At 32.8% G+C, this 18,833-nt stretch overlaps 1 protein-coding gene across 1 annotated transcript in view; it reads right to left on the reverse strand.

Annotated features, from left to right (window-relative positions):
• Positions 1 to 18,833, reverse strand: part of DROSHA (drosha ribonuclease III) — a 97,261-nt gene that overhangs the window by 30,031 nt on the left and 48,397 nt on the right. The window contains exons 17-23 of the mRNA XM_044665628.1: positions 17,969 to 18,107; positions 17,405 to 17,465; positions 16,815 to 16,883; positions 10,147 to 10,206; positions 8,074 to 8,173; positions 4,193 to 4,295; positions 1,815 to 1,885 (exon numbers count right to left, since the gene is read on the reverse strand). Coding sequence (XP_044521563.1) covers positions 1,815 to 1,885; positions 4,193 to 4,295; positions 8,074 to 8,173; positions 10,147 to 10,206; positions 16,815 to 16,883; positions 17,405 to 17,465; positions 17,969 to 18,107 — 603 coding nt within the window. The remainder of the gene's footprint in view (positions 1 to 1,814; positions 1,886 to 4,192; positions 4,296 to 8,073; positions 8,174 to 10,146; positions 10,207 to 16,814; positions 16,884 to 17,404; positions 17,466 to 17,968; positions 18,108 to 18,833) is intronic.

Below are 18,833 nucleotides of genomic sequence, written 5' to 3' on the forward strand. Positions count from 1 at the left end.
AAGTTCTGAGGCTACTGAAATTGTCTAAGGTTAGAAGTTAAAAAGGCAACTACAGCCAAGCAGAGATAGGAAGTCCTGGGTTCAAATCTGGCCTTAAGTGCTTCCTCTATGACCCTTGCAAGTTATTTAACCCCCATTGCCTAGCCCTTACTGTTCTTCTGCCTTGGAACCAATACCACCAATAATGAGTAATGGGTACTGTAAGGGATTCACTTCTTTAGTCATGTTTCCACTGTATCTGACTCTTCCTGACCCCATTTGAGGTTTTCTAAGATTCTAAGATGGAAGGTAAGGTTTTTGTTGTTGTTATTTTTTAAAAGAAGGCAATTACATTACAATTCTCATATGACATTATGGAGGTAGGAATAATAGGATTTAACAACTATAGGAAATAAAAAATAAAAAAAATGTTAAGGCACCAAAAATATGGCTCAAGTTGCAAGCATAGATGACCATGAGAATGGTTATAACACTGACAGATATGAGAAATCAAAAGGGGAATTATTTTTTCTGGAAAGAAAAGGTAATTAATTCTTAGTGTAAATATTAAGTTTAAGACGCTGGCAAGACAGATAGAAGTATAAATCTGGAGTGTGGGAGAAAGATTTAGAGGGGTTAGAGACAGAGATCTGGAACTCATTCCAGCAGCAATAATAGCTGCAGCAGTAGGATTGGATTGCCTGTCAATGGAACACAAAAACAGAAGAGGAACCAAGATGAATATTGCTAAAGATAAACAATAAGGAACAGTAACAGAGAAAGAAGATAAGGGTGTTAGTGAAGTGTCAAAGATACCAAGAAAAGAAAGACCAACCAAGTCTGAATGTCACAAAAAGCAAAAATGCAATATACCTCTAAACACATGGGTTCTGTTCAGTTTCACAAAAAACCTGCACTAAAAAAAAAAAAAAAAATCTGGTCTTCAGTAACCCCATTTATAAGGCTACAGTGAGACCACTGGACACTGATGCCCATCTAAAAAGTGTAGTATAATGACTTATATTAATAGAAAAAAAGTTTCAAGACTGAAAAAAGGCACAAAACAGTTTCTGGAAAATATAGACATGTGACTAAAAATGTTTGCTTGTATATATAGGATAATGTTTCAAAATGAAAAACATGACATTGCTATATAGATTTTGGGGGTGATGGTGGAGAATTTATATATAAAAGTTCAGGCTACTTTTTAATAATACTCTTATTTTTTGAAGCCTCAAATATAACAGTAATGAAAACTGTCACTAAATAATAAAGGGTGCATAAGGATTGAGAAGACAGCTCTATTTTCTTATTGTACTTTAAAAATTATTACAACAAATTATGGTGATATTACAATTTGAAGTATATCCTTAACTCTTTCTTTTAAATGTCACATTAACTCTTCAGTCTGATTATAAAAGTGCATCCTCTATTACATAAAAGATTAAAGCTCTCTCTAGCAAAAGGAAACTTCCAAATACAAAATTTGCTAAAAAGAACTACTTTGGAATCTAGTACATGTCTCGAAACTACAAATTTCTTTAAAAATTTCTTTTTTCTTTCAGTTTTGTCATGCAAAGCAATGAAATAACTTTATAAAACACTTACCTTTAATACAGAATGTTCCAAAGACAGTGCTTAAAATTTAAAGATTTATATCAAAATCAGAATGATTGGATTTCCTTTAATTTTATGATAAATATGTATTACAACAAATTTTATTTCTTTCATCCCATTCTTCCCTAAAATATGTAAGGCTTTAGTGAAACTGAACTCTTATAAAAAGAGACAATTGCAAAAAAAGTAAGAAAACCAAATGATTCAAGTTAAAATACCTTATCATTAAAAAGCAAACGCCCAAATAACTGTTTAGCTTCTTCAAGGCTTCCCTCCAAGTAAACAGCTCCTATATGAAAGGAACAATATGTGGAAGAGTTGTATTAATTCAAAGAAAATTTTAAGTCCCTGTAAGCCCTAGCTCACTGCCAAAAGGAAACACATATACAAAATAACTCACTTCCACAGCAACTTGAAAAGAATATTAGTGATTATTTTTAAAAATAAACTTTTTTCTTCAAATTAAGTAATATTTTACATTACAGCTGATTTAAATGCAAAATAAAATTTCCTCTTAAAAAGCATTAAAATATTGTGCATAACAAGAAAATGGAAGCACAAAATTTTATGAAGTAATGTTATGCTTGAACCTTGTAAAAGGAACTACAAGAGCCTTAGTTTTGAAAACATGACCTATTGCTTTTCATTTGAATATAAACTTCAGAGAAAATGTATACGTATAAAATAAATCAAATGCACTTAAGTGAAAAAGAGAAAAACAAAAGGCTAAATAAATAACCCATACACTTAATTACTTCAAGTATCAGTTAATTTTTCTTTGATCTGAAAGAACTAAGTGATAATAATGATAGCTAATTTTACACATTAACATTTGCAAAGCATCTTATATCCATTATTTGATCTGAATCCTCACAACAATACTGAGTTAAAAGTGCTATTATTATAAAATGAGGAAATTGAAGTTGACAGGAAATAAAATTACTTTTCAAGTCGGTCTCTGAGGAAAAGCAGCAAGTTTTTTGTTTGTTGGTTTGTTTTTTAAATATTTCTAGCTTAAAGTTTATTCTGATGGAGAGTCAGGGGCTGATGTATATGAACCTGGGCTCAGGGTTACAATCCTGCTGTTCAGTATAAATTGGATAATAGTCTCAAATTAAGAGTTAATACCTACACAGAACTATTAAGCAAAGTGTGGCACACTACATATTAAACAGAATTAAGGTGATTATTACTACTTCTAAAATACTTAACTCCTAATTCAAGGACCTGTGATTTAATCAGTGTGAGTGCTCCCTCTACTGACAAGGACCAAAAACTGTGGTTTAAGATGATTTGAAGTTTTTATTATTGAAGAAGTTCTTATTACTGAAAAAAATTTCATCATCTAGTAGTTACTCTTCTACTAATGAGTTTTCCTTAATTTAGCTAGGATAGCCTTGTTATCAGGCCTCAAAGCTTTACAAACTTTGTAGGATATATCAAAATTAGCTGTCCTATTCAATCTGGCAATGGTTTGCAGAAGATATAGTCTTTGCCATGCTACAATAAGTTGTCTGAGGAATATATTCTGGTGCAAAACATAGAATGTCAAATTTTTATTCCTGGTTTCTATGGAAGCAGATTAAAATCAGGAGAATGTAATTCTCCAAATCTTTGAAATGTAGTCATATATTCTTAAAATTTACCTTATAATTTTCCAATTTTCCACTTAATGAATTTTATAAAAGGTAAATTGATTTTTTCATGTTTCAAAGCTTTTCTCATATATTTTAGCATTAATAATTTGAAAGCACTAGATAATTACTAATTAATTAGTATTCTTTTTTCCTCATGTAACTGAGGCCAATTTTATTCTGGTTCCAGGAACAGTGGCTTCCTTATTACCTACCTACAGATCTTTCAAGTGAGGGCTTTTAAAGTCCTCTAAAGCTTTGCCAGTCTTATTTCATATTAATCCCTTTCTTACACTTTCTGTTTAAGTCAAACTGGCCTGATAGCTACTTTTCATAACCTACTTCTATCTTCTATGTCTGTCCCAAACAGGTTGTCTTCCACATCCAAAATTCACTCCTCCTTTACCTCCACCTCATAATTTAGGCTCTCTCTCAAACTCCCATTGTTGTTAAAATCCTCAAATTATTTTTTATTATTTAGAATTTACTCTGTATTCATCTATTCTCTGTATCCTTTCTCTTTTTCCTGACTCCAGTTGAAAAGAATGAAAGCTCTCTGCAGACAAGACGAATTCATTTTTATCTTTGTTTTCACACAAACATAGTTTGTTGCTAATTATATACATTTAATAAATGTCTGAAAGAGTTAAATTCAATTCAGTCAGGCATTTTTTAACCTGAAAATGTATCTATCCATGTGCCAAAACTTTGCAAGAAAGAGCCTGATTTAGGTGGCTCAGTGGATAGATTTCCAAGCCTGGAGATTAGAGGTCCTGAGGTTAAATCTGGCCTCAGAAACTCCCAGCTATGTGACCCTGAGCAAGTCACTTAACTCAAACTGCTTAGCCCATGATGCTCTTCTGCCTTGAAACCAATACTTAATATCAGTTCTAAGACGGATGGATGGATGGATGGATAAAGTAACTTATTAAGACATTAAAATGTAAAATACTAGGCATTACCTATTAAGGCCTCAAAACAATTTGCCATAGCATGGCGAAGGTCTGATTCTCTACAAAGGTCAGGTCCATGAGCATAAAGCATGAATCGATCCAGCTCAAGTTTCTATATTGAAATAATGTAAAGTAAGAACAAATATAAAAATCAAATCCAACAAAAATCATCATAACAATTTGACCCTTATAAAGTATAGCAAAGTATTATAAAATCTGTTACAGTGATTATAGACAGGTCAATGCTATTATTATTTTGAATATAAGTCAGTCCTATAAGTCACTTCCTGACCTTTCTTATGTAGGTTATCAAGTCCAAAAGGATGTATGGGAATCATATCTAGCAAGCAATCTCAGAAAATGGATCTGAACTACTAGGAGTATATTAAAACCTTTGGAAGGTCATAGGATTTTAGAGTCAAAAGAAACCACCAAAGCTTCAGGAAGTTTAAGTATCTCTACCCAAGGTCATAAAGACAGTACATGTCAGATATAAGATTTGACTCCTTATCCAGTTTCTTCCTCTGTTTCATGATGCCCAGAACTGATCCAACTTCTTCTATACACCTAGGCTGAACAAAACACAGTAGATTCTCCATGGCATCCACAAAGGCCCTAGCCAAACCCTGTTCCAAACCCTTCCTGGAGCTACAAAGCTAGTCTAAGATTCAAAAGATCTATTCCCCACTTTCTTCAGACATGTGGTACAGATGGCCTCTGTTCTGGGCTAAAGGGCACTGACATATTCAAATCTGAGGATATACCCAAATATACTTCCAAATATTCTTTTCATAATGACATAGATTCTAGTTAGGGCTGTGGAGATTCTTCATTGAGCATTTGAAGAAACTACAACCCAGTCTTTTAAGTAGGCTGTCCAAGCACATATAGAAGACCTAAGTAGAAAATATCAAAACAAGAAACCCAAATCTTACCCTACTGTTTCCCCTCAAAAGTCAAAGTATTTTTTTGTTAGATCAAAACTCAAAAATCTTTCCATGAAAATTCAAAGGAGTAATACAATTCTAAATTTTGATACTCTATGCTTCATTATTATATAATTTAATTAAAAACTGAGTTACGTAGTGTTGTTTAATAATAGCCTCTCCTACTTTTTAAATGTAAAAGTTAAAATTCAAAAAACATTTATTAAGCACTTTGTATGATAAAGATATGCCATGTGCCTAGTACTCTATGGAAGAGATATTAAATAACTATTTCTTAAGAAAAAGTAATATGGCATGAGAGATAGAGTTGGCTTTGGATTCAGGGAAGATTGGATTCTACTCCTGCCTTTGTTATATATTGTATTGTATTGTATTGTATTGTATTGTATTGTATTGTATTGTATTGTATTGTATTGTATTGTATTGTATTGTATTGTATTATATTAGTAAACTTGACATTTCAATGCTCCCAAGAAACTATCTAAGACTAATTTACAAAACAGATGTGGACCTAGAGCCTGCTTATACCAATGAAACCACAGAATCAATCCAAAAGAATAAAAAATAAAATATTTCTTGAAGATGGGGTAACTGAACAATCTGTAACCTACCTGAGTAATCCCCAATTACAAGTATTACTAAATTCTTGGAAACTATCACAGGTACAATGGAGGTTCAGAGAAACTGAAAGGAAATTGGGATAGTGGCAATAAGGGTGCACACTGCTATACTGTTTTAACTTTTGATTTATAAATATCCTAGTTCTCCTTATTATATGGAAATTATCACCTAAAAAAGCAGCCATGTGAAATATTTTATCACTTCCAAAAAATAATATTAAATCCCAGCACGGCATGGGCTGCACTTCATAAGTTATCTCTACTTCACAACTTACATAGGGAAATCAGTTTGCCAGTTCCTCCTGAGTAATACTTGGGAGAAGGTGGACTTACTATTATGTGAGGCCCATGAATTTCCTCACTAATGAACACATCCTTCCCTCCAATTTGGGTTTTTTCTTTCTTTTTAACACTAAGAGGAAAAATTTATGCATTATAAAATTAAGTCTGGATTAATATTCCTTGCTCCTATAGTGGCATACAGAAAACAGAAACAATTTGGACATACATGCTTAGAAACTAATTTCAGCATTTTTTAAAACCACTATTTTTTTTACGATGCACAATTCTACACAAAATCTCTCCAGGGATCACTAGTTGCTAGGTTAAATTTTGGTATACATGGAGTAGGTGGGCTTCAGAAAAAATGGCAGAGTGAAAAATTCTCAATGATAAAACTATTTAATAAATACTTGGAAAATATGAGGCCTACACCTGAAAATCATTGAACTGAACTGATAATGAAGATTAAGAGAATTAATCACTGTGATAGTCCTGGCTAACTGGCAGAAGGCAGAGAAAGACCTATAAAAATACAACTCAAAATAAAAAAACCTAATGGGTCCATCAATACCAGTCTGATGCTTCAGAGAATCAGGCAATATAATGGAATCAGATATTATTTGGAAAAACCATGCCCTTATACGTGCTAGAGAAGATAGTTATTTACTTCAAATAACAAATTTCCATTTTCAAGAAGTTCAGTGATCACCTAGTATATGTAAAACTTTAATATACCATGTTTCATATAATCAAAAGTAAAATAAAGGTCAAAGTTATAAATCTAATCTCCTCTAACCTGGAACAAGGACAAGATAAGTTACCTTCATTTATAATGTCTATTTCCCAGCCTGTGGCACCTATTAGAAGTATCAGAGTCAGAAAATGAAAACTTTCATTTATAGTGGTTTTGGGCAACATTCATTATATGTTTTAATTTTTATGTTAAGCTAGTCTTTCATATTCTGACAGTCTTTTCTCAATAAATAAGAGCAATTTTAATGTTATCAGTCTATTGTTTTACAATTTAACCTACCAAGGAGACAACAGGGAAAATAACTATAATAAATCTGACAAATAAAGGAGATATTTGTAACATCAGAAAATATTTTGATAAATCTTTCTATTAAATATTAAACATTTAACTTATAAAGATCATCAAAGAAAGTAGGCACATTTCTTGCTCTTCTTTTTTTAGGGGATTGGTTAGAAGTTGAAGATTTAAGACAGTAGTTCTAGTTTGCAAGTGAGGAAGTTTATAGCCCTAGACTCTCAGGGCTGTTTGAAAAATCAAACAAAGACCTTCAAGTACTGGATATGACACTTGTTAGTCTCACTAATGTTATAATCAATAAAAATAATTTCAAAATAAAAAAAAAAGCACTGCACCATTATTCTACAATAGCACAGTGAGAAATAAGAAATTTTGGCTAGGCCAAAATGGGGGGAAAAAAAAAAGAGTAGCCTATCATTAAGAATTAGAACACTGCACCAAATTTCAACCTCTTAGGAATAGCAGGTTAAAACCAAAGAAAACTCCAAAAAACCTCTTAACATAAAAATATAGAAAATGACTGGAAACACTTGTTCTTTTTCTAAAGTCATTATCCTGCTTATAAAACTAAAAAGTAAATGTAATACAAACACACTAAGCTGTTCAAAATATTCAATTTCTCCTGCAGTTTTCCCAAGTTTCTATATCCCAAATGCTTAACTCTCTGCCTATGTACATCTGTTCAATTATTTTCTCATCTTTTATTAAGTCAACTCACTGTGGAATTCATTAGCTGGTAGCTGAACTCACAAAGGTGCCCTAGAGAGGAGAGGGAGCTCCACAACCCAGATAAGAGCTGAAACTCCATTCTGGACTACAAATTGTTACTTCCCCCAAACAACTTGGAAAAGGCCAAAGGAGTTGTTTGAGGAACTAATGAGTATGAGCTTCTCTTACTCAAATATAAAACCAGTAACAAACTGAAAAAAAAAAAAGAATATGATAGGCACTATTGAAAAAAGAGCTTAGAACTTCAAATAGCTTGTATACCTTTGCTAACATAGCAAGATGTTGGTTCTGAACAATAGCAGTGCGATAGGTTGCTAGTCCTCCTTCTTCTAGGCTAGGAAACAGGTAATACAGATGGACACTGGGGGAAAAAAGGCAAAATAAGAAATATATCTCATAAACTTCTAGTTGTTGCTTTAATTCATTAGTACCTAACTTAATATTTGGATATAACTTAGTGGATAAAAATGCCTTAGGAATGTGTTTTATAATGGATATTAAATAGTACACAAGAGACCCATTAATAGACAAAAAGGACTATTCACATTAAAGGCTGCTCTGGAGACTCAAAGGCCAAGAAAAAACATGGGCCTAAAAAATCCCAATCACCGTATTCATGAGTAATAAGTTCATTTGTGATAGTCCCACTGACAGAAGCTAGACCTCACACATGACTCCACATTGTAATGTGCCTGTGGAGCTGTTCCAAAGCCCTAAACAAAGACAAAAGCAGGACTTTGCTTTGAGATTAACTGGAACAGAAAATGGAATGTTTGAGTGGGTAGGGGAGAGGGGTTCACATCAGAAATCATGAATTATCAAAACTTTCTGTTTTCTATATCTTCAAGCCACTGGTCAACTGCTTATCCACTGGGACTTGGGTGGGATCAATGAAATATCTTCATACCTTGGAGTGGCAGAGGCACATGTGGAAGAGAGCTTAGGATGGGCCAAAGAAGAGTGGGGGTTACTCTTTAAAGGACATTTTATTAAATTTTTTTTCTCTATCTTCTTCTTACTCTTCTGTTTTTTTCCTTGGAGGGTCCCATGATTTCAATAGTAATGTAGATCCTAAAGAAACTTCTTTTACCAATGTAGGTCAACACCTGTACTGGAACTTGTAGTCTTAGAACAGTGGTTCTCCAAGTGTTTCCTCAAAACAACTGAGTGTCCCTGAAACCCTTTCAAGGGATTTCATAAAATCAAAACTATTTCCTTAATAATATTAATACACATTGATTTTTTTTAGAATTGATTTCTAATATATCAAGACATAACCAAGACAAATAAAAGTTCTTGTGGGGAAGGAGTGTTCAATAATTTTTAAGAAAAAAAGCAATCTTGGAATTAAAAAGTTTGAGAAACTAACATCTTAAGTGAATTGTCTGGGGAACCAAGAGGTTAAGTAATTTGTCCAGGGCCCCAAAACCAGTATGTGTCAGAGGTGGGACAATTCTTTTTCAGAGGGTACTTACTATCAATGAATTTTAGGAAGCAAAAAGGAAACCCTTCCCTTTCCTTCCACAAAGATTTATAAAATATCTTATATCAATAAAGCGGTATTTAAATGTTTAACAAATAGCCTTTTTTTTTTTTTAGAAAAAGATTTTTTAAGGTCTACACTTAAAAGAATTACTCAAATAATCCAATAGGATTCAATTCTAGAAAATTATGCTTACTATATGTGTTGTAAATGCTATATTATGTATAATGCATAATGCAATGAATATATTTCTTTTACTAACAGGCTATCATCAATATTATTAATTTTATGATATATCTTTGTATTTTATTAATCAATTATATTAGCTCTTCAGGTGTGGCTAATTTTTTTCTTTATAGTTAATAAATATTCTGAAATTTTCAAATATTCAGGATAAGGTTTAAAAAAATAAGAGAGACACCACTTTTCCATTCATAATCATATTCATATTTTCCTTGCATTTAGAATGTGGAAGGATATTTATAATGAAGATAAATGAAAAAAAAATTTACATTCTTCTCTTCCTCTACAAATTAAATATAATCTTGAAGGCATCTGGTTCAAGCCAAACTGAACACCTGCAGTTGTGAACAACTTTAATAAGAATCTGACAGAAGAGATATATTATATTAGCCTTTTATCTTGTGATCTCAACTTACTATCAGTGATAATAAGATACTAAGGCAATCAGCAGGAGAGGTACTACTTTTTAGCTATACTAAAGATTGAAAAGACTGAACCATCAAAACTTGCTTACTTTATTTTATTAAGCTAATTGCAAAGAAATCAATGTATGAGGTAAAGTAACTGGAAACAAAACTAATGGGGAAACAGGAGAAAAGGCCACTCACCTAGTTAGAAATTCAACAACAGCATCACCCAGGAATTCCAAACGTTCATTGTGGTTAATCCTGTACAGAGAGGATCATTTAAAGTAGAATGTATGTGCATATATATGTATAAATGTGTATGGGTCATATGTATACTTGAAGAAAAAAATTATAGGGTTTAGTTCTTAAGATAAGAAAATACTACCACTGATTTTTTTTCAAAGCCACAACACCACTAAACCACTGTTCTTAGTACTAAGGTCTAAGAGACTCTTCTTTTAGAAGGGAGCATATGGAATACTATAAAGTTATTCTGGCACAGAGATTTAATTTCATCTTCTTAACATCTGCAACTGTTTCCCTTATTTTTAAATATCCCTAGTAAACAAGGCTTAAAGGCTTTATTGATTTAAGATGCATAGTGTGGTACAGTAGAAAGAATATTTTATCTGAAATCTAAGGTCCTGAATTCAAATCTTCATAACCGGTGTGACACTGGACAAAAACTTCCCCAGGCCTTAGTAAAATGAGAAGGTTGACTTAGATGATCTGTAAGATACATTCTAGCTTTAAATCTATGATCCTATGACCCAACTGAGAATAAATCTTTCCACTTAGGTGACTATAGCGTTTGTTGACCCATTATGTATGCTAAGAACAACTATGACTATATCCTCAGAAGGATCCTAGAAGTCACTCTTCTGCTAAAATAAATTCATGGAAAATTCATAAAGTTGGACCATCTTTTCATGCTTATATTCATGGAATGTTTTCCTGATAAGTAGCTGACATCAAATAAAAAAAATGAACATCATAATAGCAAAAAGTGGGTTAGGCTTTGTCAGAATAATTTGAAATAGTAAAATTTCTTTTAATATTCTATCAAATAGGCCTAATAATACTGTCTACATTATTTAAACAAGAGGCCTGACATGCCTATACAATATGTGTACAAACAGCGTATTAAAAAACTTACATCACACATTTCAGCAGGAAATGTTTCATTTTTGCCTTTATAATACCAGCTCTTAGCATAGCTCCTAACATATAGTAGGCATTTAATAAATGCTTACTGATTGTCTTCATTTCAAGAGTACTTGATGACTACAAAGAACTTTAATAGACATTATCTCATTTGATCTTAACAATAACCCTACAAAATTGTTACTTTATAGGTGATCCAAAGAATGACTGCAAGGTCACAAAGATAGGAAATGGAAATACTACAAATGAACCCAGGATTTCTCTAGTGCTCTTTTCGCTTTAACTTTATTAATAATATGCTAACTAGAAAATTCATTTCACTGTCATAATTCTGCTTTTCTATGCAGGATTTAAGATGGTTTAGGGAGAATGATTTAGAATATTCTATTCTTCAAAGGCAATATGGTACAGTGGACAAAATGCTGGTCTTGGAGACAGGAATCATCTTTGTGATCCTCAGCAAGTTATTTAACCTTCCTGAGATTCAGGTTCTTCATCTGTAAAAGGAAGGGGGTGAACTAGATGGTCATTAAGGTACCTTCTAGCTCTAACTCTTGAATTCATAAAGTCTGAATTTCCTGTCCAAGAAAATCTGAGCACCTTTTTTTTCCTGTGGACAAATTTCCTCGCATCAAGAGGCATCAGGAAGTTATTCCACTAATTGATTGCTGCATCTGAAATTTGGATTAAGCTCATCAAAAATTAAAAAATAAATTAATATTAGTTGAGATACTAGTAATTGTGCCATTGTTCTGAAACAAGGGAAGGTGAAGAATCTATAGATAGACCCTGACTCTAGTTTTTCAGACCCTCTATTCCCAAGGGATGGGTTAGACAATAAGGAATGAAAAAGTTTTAACAGCTGATTAGGTGCCCCTGACCCCTACCCAAAACCTCTACCTGCAAAGATTCAGTTGCTATTTTCCAAGTCTAACTCACTAGACAACTGAGATGAGTTCTGGATTTCCAGCAATCATGGAGGGTAGAAATCATGGTGGATCTCTTAAAGGTCAAGGGCTCTGAGCTCCCTATTTTAGAGGTGGTACTTCACAGGAAGGCTACTGGGGAAGCTTGCTCAGTTCAGAAATCAGCCTATTACTACAAACTTGGCCCATGATTTAATAGTGCCCTTCAACTTCGCTGGCTTCACTTATCTTTTTGATTATATGATGACTACCTCTTCTGCTACCTGTTTGACTTCACTTCAGAGAGGAGTTATTATTAAGCATGATACCTTCCCCAGCCACGGACACACCTTTACTTGGCCCATATTACAAACTCCTCTAGGGCAGTCTATATATTATCTCTCTTTTGTATTCTCTATACTAGCTAAGACTGCAAACACCTAACAGACCGTCATTAATTACTTGCTACTCGAATGAAAACACTGGCTTGAGGGATCTAGACTACCAGTAAATAATAGTTCATTTTTTCTATCACTGCACATTTCTTAACTATAGCAAACTTATCATTCCAAATCTTAAGGAAAAAATAATTTAACAGAAAAAAATTTGATAAACTTGGTTTTGATAGTTTTAAGTGAGATCTTTTTTGCATATTGTAACTAGGTTTAAAAAAAGAAAATATATAAAAAGCCTCAGGATTCATGGAAGTGGCTGAGAGACATAGTAAATCAGAAATTTCTATAAGCTTATAATCTGTTTTTGTCTTATTAAATAAAATAAAAGAAACACCTTTTGGGGTAGTGTGGTAAAGTAAAAATATTACTCCCCATGGAATCAGAATATATGGGTTAAAAACCTACTTCAGACATCCTATATGTGACTTTAAGGAGGTCCCAGTCATCCTGGATCTCAGTTCACATACACACACACACAAACACACACACACACAAACTGAGGAGGTCTGACTAATTGGCTTTTGAAGTTCCATTCAACTTAAGATCTAAGGTCCTATCATTAATCACCTGTGTCATAAAAAAAATAAAACAAAAAAGGGTAATATAAGCATTTTAAAAGGCACTAAAAGGAAAGAGTCAGCCCATAAAACTATCTGAATGACTGCACTGAAATCTGAAAAGTGACTGTTTTTGTAACACCGAAGACCGAAGATTAAAAAGGAATTATATACATATATATATACACACACACACACATACATATACATATATGTGTATATGCATATATATTGCAAATGCTGCTTCATGGAATACTAACAAAAATGTAATAGTCTGAACAGTAAAGGGAGAAAGGAGTTGAGAAACAAGGAAAGATGTACATTAATCACGTTTTGATTATTCTGTAATTTTATTCAACAAGCCATATAATACTCTAGAGAATAAAAGTGACTTTGAACTACACTGTATTTTGAATAAAATTATGTTGGCTTAATGAGATTTTTAGTGTGAACTGTTTTGTAAAACTCAGGAGGATGAGACTTTATCCAGGATCTTAACTACAAATGCATTTTATTATTCAAAGTATTATAATACAGTATTCTCAATTGTTTTAGTAAATGGGAAGACTATCAGAGATTAAGCATTTTTCTCTTTAATGGAAACTCTACTGTATTATTGTTACAACTAAACTGACAAATCCATCATCACGGCATTGAATGAAATATCTCAAACTTTAAATTTTGTTGAACAGTGCAGCTGAGTGGCTCAGAGGATTGAAGGCCAGGCTTAGAAATGGAAGATCTTGGGTTAAAATCTAGTCTCTGACACTTCCTAGCCATGTGACCCTGGGGAAGTTACTTCACTTCCACTGCCTAGGCCTTACTGCTCATCAATCTTGGAACCAATACAGAGTATTGATTCTAAGATGGAAGGTAAAATTTTGAAATGATAAGAATAATTCTGTTTAACAGTTCTTAAGCTCATGTTTGTTTTTTAATTAACTTTTGGGACTGACATGTCAGTCTTTGTTAGAGAATATGCTAATACTTCCTCTGCTCTTCTGCTTTGTGTCCCAGGCTAATATAACTTTTAAAAATCACTCTCTTTAGATGTTCTAATAAGCTTCTGATGACTCAGGTCCTCATTTTTCTCTGAGAAGTAAATAAGCTATTACATTAAGAAAACAGGGTTAACGCAAAGCTACTAAGTCAGACAATACCAACAGTAACATTTATAGAGTCTCTATACTATTTGCCATAGAATGGAATTTAGTATTAAGGTCAATCTACTTTAGAATTCATTCAAGTATACTTAGTTATCAAGGCATACAAGCCATATAATCAGAGATTCAGCATTGAAAGGGACCTTAGAGATCATTTAGTTCAATTTTCCACACAATGCAGGAATCTCTTCAGCATCCCTGATAAATGATTATAAGGTCTTGTCTATGATGTGATAAAACCTCCACTCTAAAATTTTGAGCTATGAGTTTACATTGATGATCATTAGCACAGTCACTAATCCCATGAACACAAACAATTTAATCTAACTGAATTTTACAAATACCATCAAGTGTGGAGGAAAAAGTGTTGACTTCACATGTAAAAAAAAAAAAGACCAGTTCACATTAAATGGACGACATCATCATCATCATCATCATCATCATCATCATCATCATCACTACATTTTCTAAATAACAACAATATATGTCTAATTGCTTAAACTAGGTGCTCTAGAATTGTCCTTTTTGAAAAATCATTATAGCTAAATTATACTACTGAATGGCCAATTTATTTATATAACTCCATTAGACATTTTCATGAACAGTGACTTAAAATAAAATAGGACAAATATTTTTATTACTATCTCTTGCACACCTCCTTTCCAAAAGTCTTAGTGATAATTTTATGATTTATTTTTAAAACCTCAAACCTTAAGAGATCTTTTTTAAAGACAGAATTCCATCTTAATTTGCAAGTTAAAAATGAAAATTCAACTGAGATAAATGTGGTTAGCTTCTCTCAACAAACTTTAAAAACTGAGGAGTAAGATCATTCATTATTGGCAGTTGAAATTCTAGCTAATGTGTGGTAGAAGAAATGATTCCAACAGGTAACCTGTTAATCTTTAAAAGTTGCCCATGAAATTTTTTTTAACTCTTTGGGATCCTAAATGACATATAGAAATTAGAGTTGATATATTCAAGAAATTTAGATTAATGCTATTCTTCTCACTCACCTGATTTTTCCTATTCTTAATGAATAACTTCATTTTAGAGTATTCTATAAATTTAAATACCAGCTAAAACTCTGCAAGGGTACCCCACTTGCTTTACCATTCTCAGGAACAAATCTTCAGAAACAGCAAGAGCCCTCTCTTTTCATAGGTGCCAGTGCATAGCAGTGGTTGCTTTTGGCAACATGCATGTCTATTTATGATTCTGTAGCATATACTTTAAGACCTGTGAAAACCTACTGTTATTTAATCCAATTTTACAATAGGAAATTCAGTAACAAAAAGAGGAAAAGGTGAATTGTTTAAGGAGAATTCATTATTACTGAAAAGTAACATAATAAACAACCAACCACCTCAAGAATTAAGACCCATCAGACTTCCTTTAAATGAAGAACATATGTATTTATATATGTGCATATGTGTAGATAAATAAATAGATAGATAGATAGACAGATGTACTGTGAAGTGTAGTTCCAAATGTAGCCTTGCTGTGAACTGCTGAGGAGCAGCAGAAACCAGACCAGTCTGGTACTTAACCATTGAACTGAAGGTCTTTCTGAGAAAAGGCTTTGGGCTAAATCCTGCAAATAAGAGCAATGGCCACAAATCAAAAAAAAAAAAAAAAAAAAACAAAAAACAAAAACAAAACAAAACAAAACAAAACAAAACAAAACAAAACAGGAAAAAAATGTTATTGTCTTGGAGGTATCACCTTTAAATGAAAAGAGATGAAAATAGTAGTAATCTTTGGATTACAGTACTTGTACTGCACGTAGCTGTAACTGTTTGCTTTGAAGATATGAGAAACATGAAGATCCTGAGACCTGTACAATGCTAGAAAAGGTATGGCTGAAATAGCAAGCTAGATTTGGGAAACATCAAAAAGCATTAACTGAGCGCCAATTGCATGCATATCATTGTGATAATTATTTAGCTAACTTTTAAAATCATTAAACTATCAGTGACTACAAGGCAAACTGGTCAAATATAGGTTCTATGTCAACAAATTTGAAAAGAATCATGTCTCACAATGTCCCAGCAAACATGAATGAGGACTGAATAATACTTCTTATTTCAGAATACTCTGGTAGCACAATGGGAAGTTGTTTGACCACTTTTAATCTCAAGCTTTAAAATGAGATTTTGGTTTTCAGTATATCTCCAGAAGACAGGGGACCAGGACAGGCCAAAGTACAGAAAAATGCAACACATGAGGTAAGAGGCACAGGGGGTAGGGGAGAAATCACATTACCTAAAGCTGGTAAGATTGATTATTACTACACTTTGCCAGCTCCTAGCTATATAAATGTCATCCTTTGCCTCACCCCATTTTTCTTTTTTCCATGCAACCATTACTAGATTCCTTAATTACTTCTCTTAATAATCATTTTCCATAGCATTTTTTTATACTTTTGGAAAAAACACACGCAAACACACATACACACACACACACATGCACAAGATCTCTAAGGCAATCTCCTCTCCTTTCCCTCACAAAATAACACATTGTCCTTCATTTACAAATGATACACTGTACTACTGAGCTCCTCGCGGGATATCATTTTCCAGTGGTGGTGACAGATTTGCGCTGATCCATCCATACTCTCCTCACCTGATCTTCCTTGCACTCAAGGGCACACATTTGTGAGACGGCTTGCTGGAGTTCGGGTTCAGTCTGTGGCTGTGAAACAGAATGATTCTAACTGGCCCCCATAGGTATTAAACGAATGACCTTAGTTGGCCTCATTAGCATGTGATCTACCAACTGAGCTAATCAGCCACATACCACATAACCTGAATCCATACAGTATTCCACAACATTTAGAGAAGGGGGACAGATGCTTACAAAGATAGCAACTATTACATATGTGACTGGAGCTGAAGATCCAAAGTGAAAGAAAACAAGTTGGGGAAGGGAGGTGCAGCAGAGGAGGGGAATAAAATTTTACATGAAAAAGAAAAGTTACACTAAACTAAGATGTTATTCGTTTTCTCATATTCCATGAAATAAAAATAACAATGAAAATATTTATAATGATAAATACTGTTTTTGTAGGTGTTTTTAGAATACTCTGTAAAATATATAAATACTAACTTTTCAGAGTACTCTTCTATAAAGTACATATATAAAAAGCATCTTTTTAAATAATACAAGCAGGAAACCAAAATACAAGGTTTTTGTTTTGTTTTGTTTTGTTTTACCTGGAAGGAGTAGGGTCATCTTGACCAAGGCGTGACATGATATTTATTAAGGTGTTAATTCCTATTTTCAAAATAAAGAACAGAGAAAATACAAACACACATGCAAATACTGTTTGAGAAACAAAAATATCTTAAAATTTCCATCATTTGGTGCCAATTTAATTTTATGCTTCATATTTGTAGAGCAACTTGAAAAAGTTTCTAAAATTATAAACAAATACAAGAGTTTATTTATTTCTTTGTAAAACACAAAAACGCTCTTCCCCAAAAGAAAGAATAAGCCAATGAAAATTATTAGGAGATAAGAAATCTTTAAAAATTTTTGAAAAGAAAGTATTTTTAAAAATCAAACCTTATTGTAATATTTATTCAAAAGGAATGTTTTTACTTTATGAAGACCTAGAAGCACTAAAAATGACTTTAATAAAAAGGTAGAACATTCCAAGCTGAGTTATAATAATCCAAGGCATCTTTCCTTCCATGATTCTTGAAAGAACAGTAGAAAGCAAATGTTGAAAAGCTAGTAGTAGAAGAAAGGACATCTTGAAAATAATCTAAGCAAACCTTTTTTCCTCATGTGCATGTGATGAACTTTTCTGTCTCCATATTTGGGTTGACGAATCCCACAGTTGGATAAAGAATTACGAGCATGATCAGGATTCATTCCAAAGTTTAGATGATGACTGGGATGAGTCATTGCTAGCTAAAATTCAGATGAAACAAATTCACTTTTACATTCTCTAAAAAGAAGCACCACTTGTCTATTCTTCTTTCTAAATAATGAAAGGGCTATACATGTGGGAAAATCTTACATCAGTCAGAGCCTTTAATAACTTGGTGTGATTTCAGGGGTAATGGGAAGAATTATCCTTTAAAAAAAAATAAATCCACTAAAATCACCAGACATTTTAAAATTAAAGATTCATACTTTAATTAGTCATTTATATTTATAATGTGCTTTATAAGTTTACAAAGCACTTTCTTCATAACAACCCTATGTAAGCAATGCATATTTCCATTTTACAGAGGAGGATCATGAACTCTGAAGAGGGAAACTTACTTGCCCAGTGATACAGCCAGAAAGTATCAGTGTCCCCAGATATAGGTGTCCAAGCCCAGGGATCTATTCATTACACCAATATTCCTTTTAAAGGCCAAATACTTCTAAGTGATAACATTAAGCCTTACCCTTCAGTTAAATCTTAGTAGGATCTTTTCAACACAGTGGAAACAAGAACACTAAGTAAAAGGAATAATAAATGATAAAAAAAAAAAAGGTGACTGGAATCAAAAACAGATGCACATCAATTATTTAACACTATGACCTTGAGTAGGTTTGGGGTATGAGAAAAAGGGGTTTGAAGTACCAAACAGAAGTATAAGAAAGAAGAAAAGCTAGAGTCAAATTCTAAAGCATGAGTTAGAAACT

Source organism: Gracilinanus agilis, chromosome 1 (genome assembly GCF_016433145.1).
Source record: "Gracilinanus agilis isolate LMUSP501 chromosome 1, AgileGrace, whole genome shotgun sequence".
NCBI lineage: Eukaryota > Metazoa > Chordata > Mammalia > Didelphimorphia > Didelphidae > Gracilinanus > Gracilinanus agilis.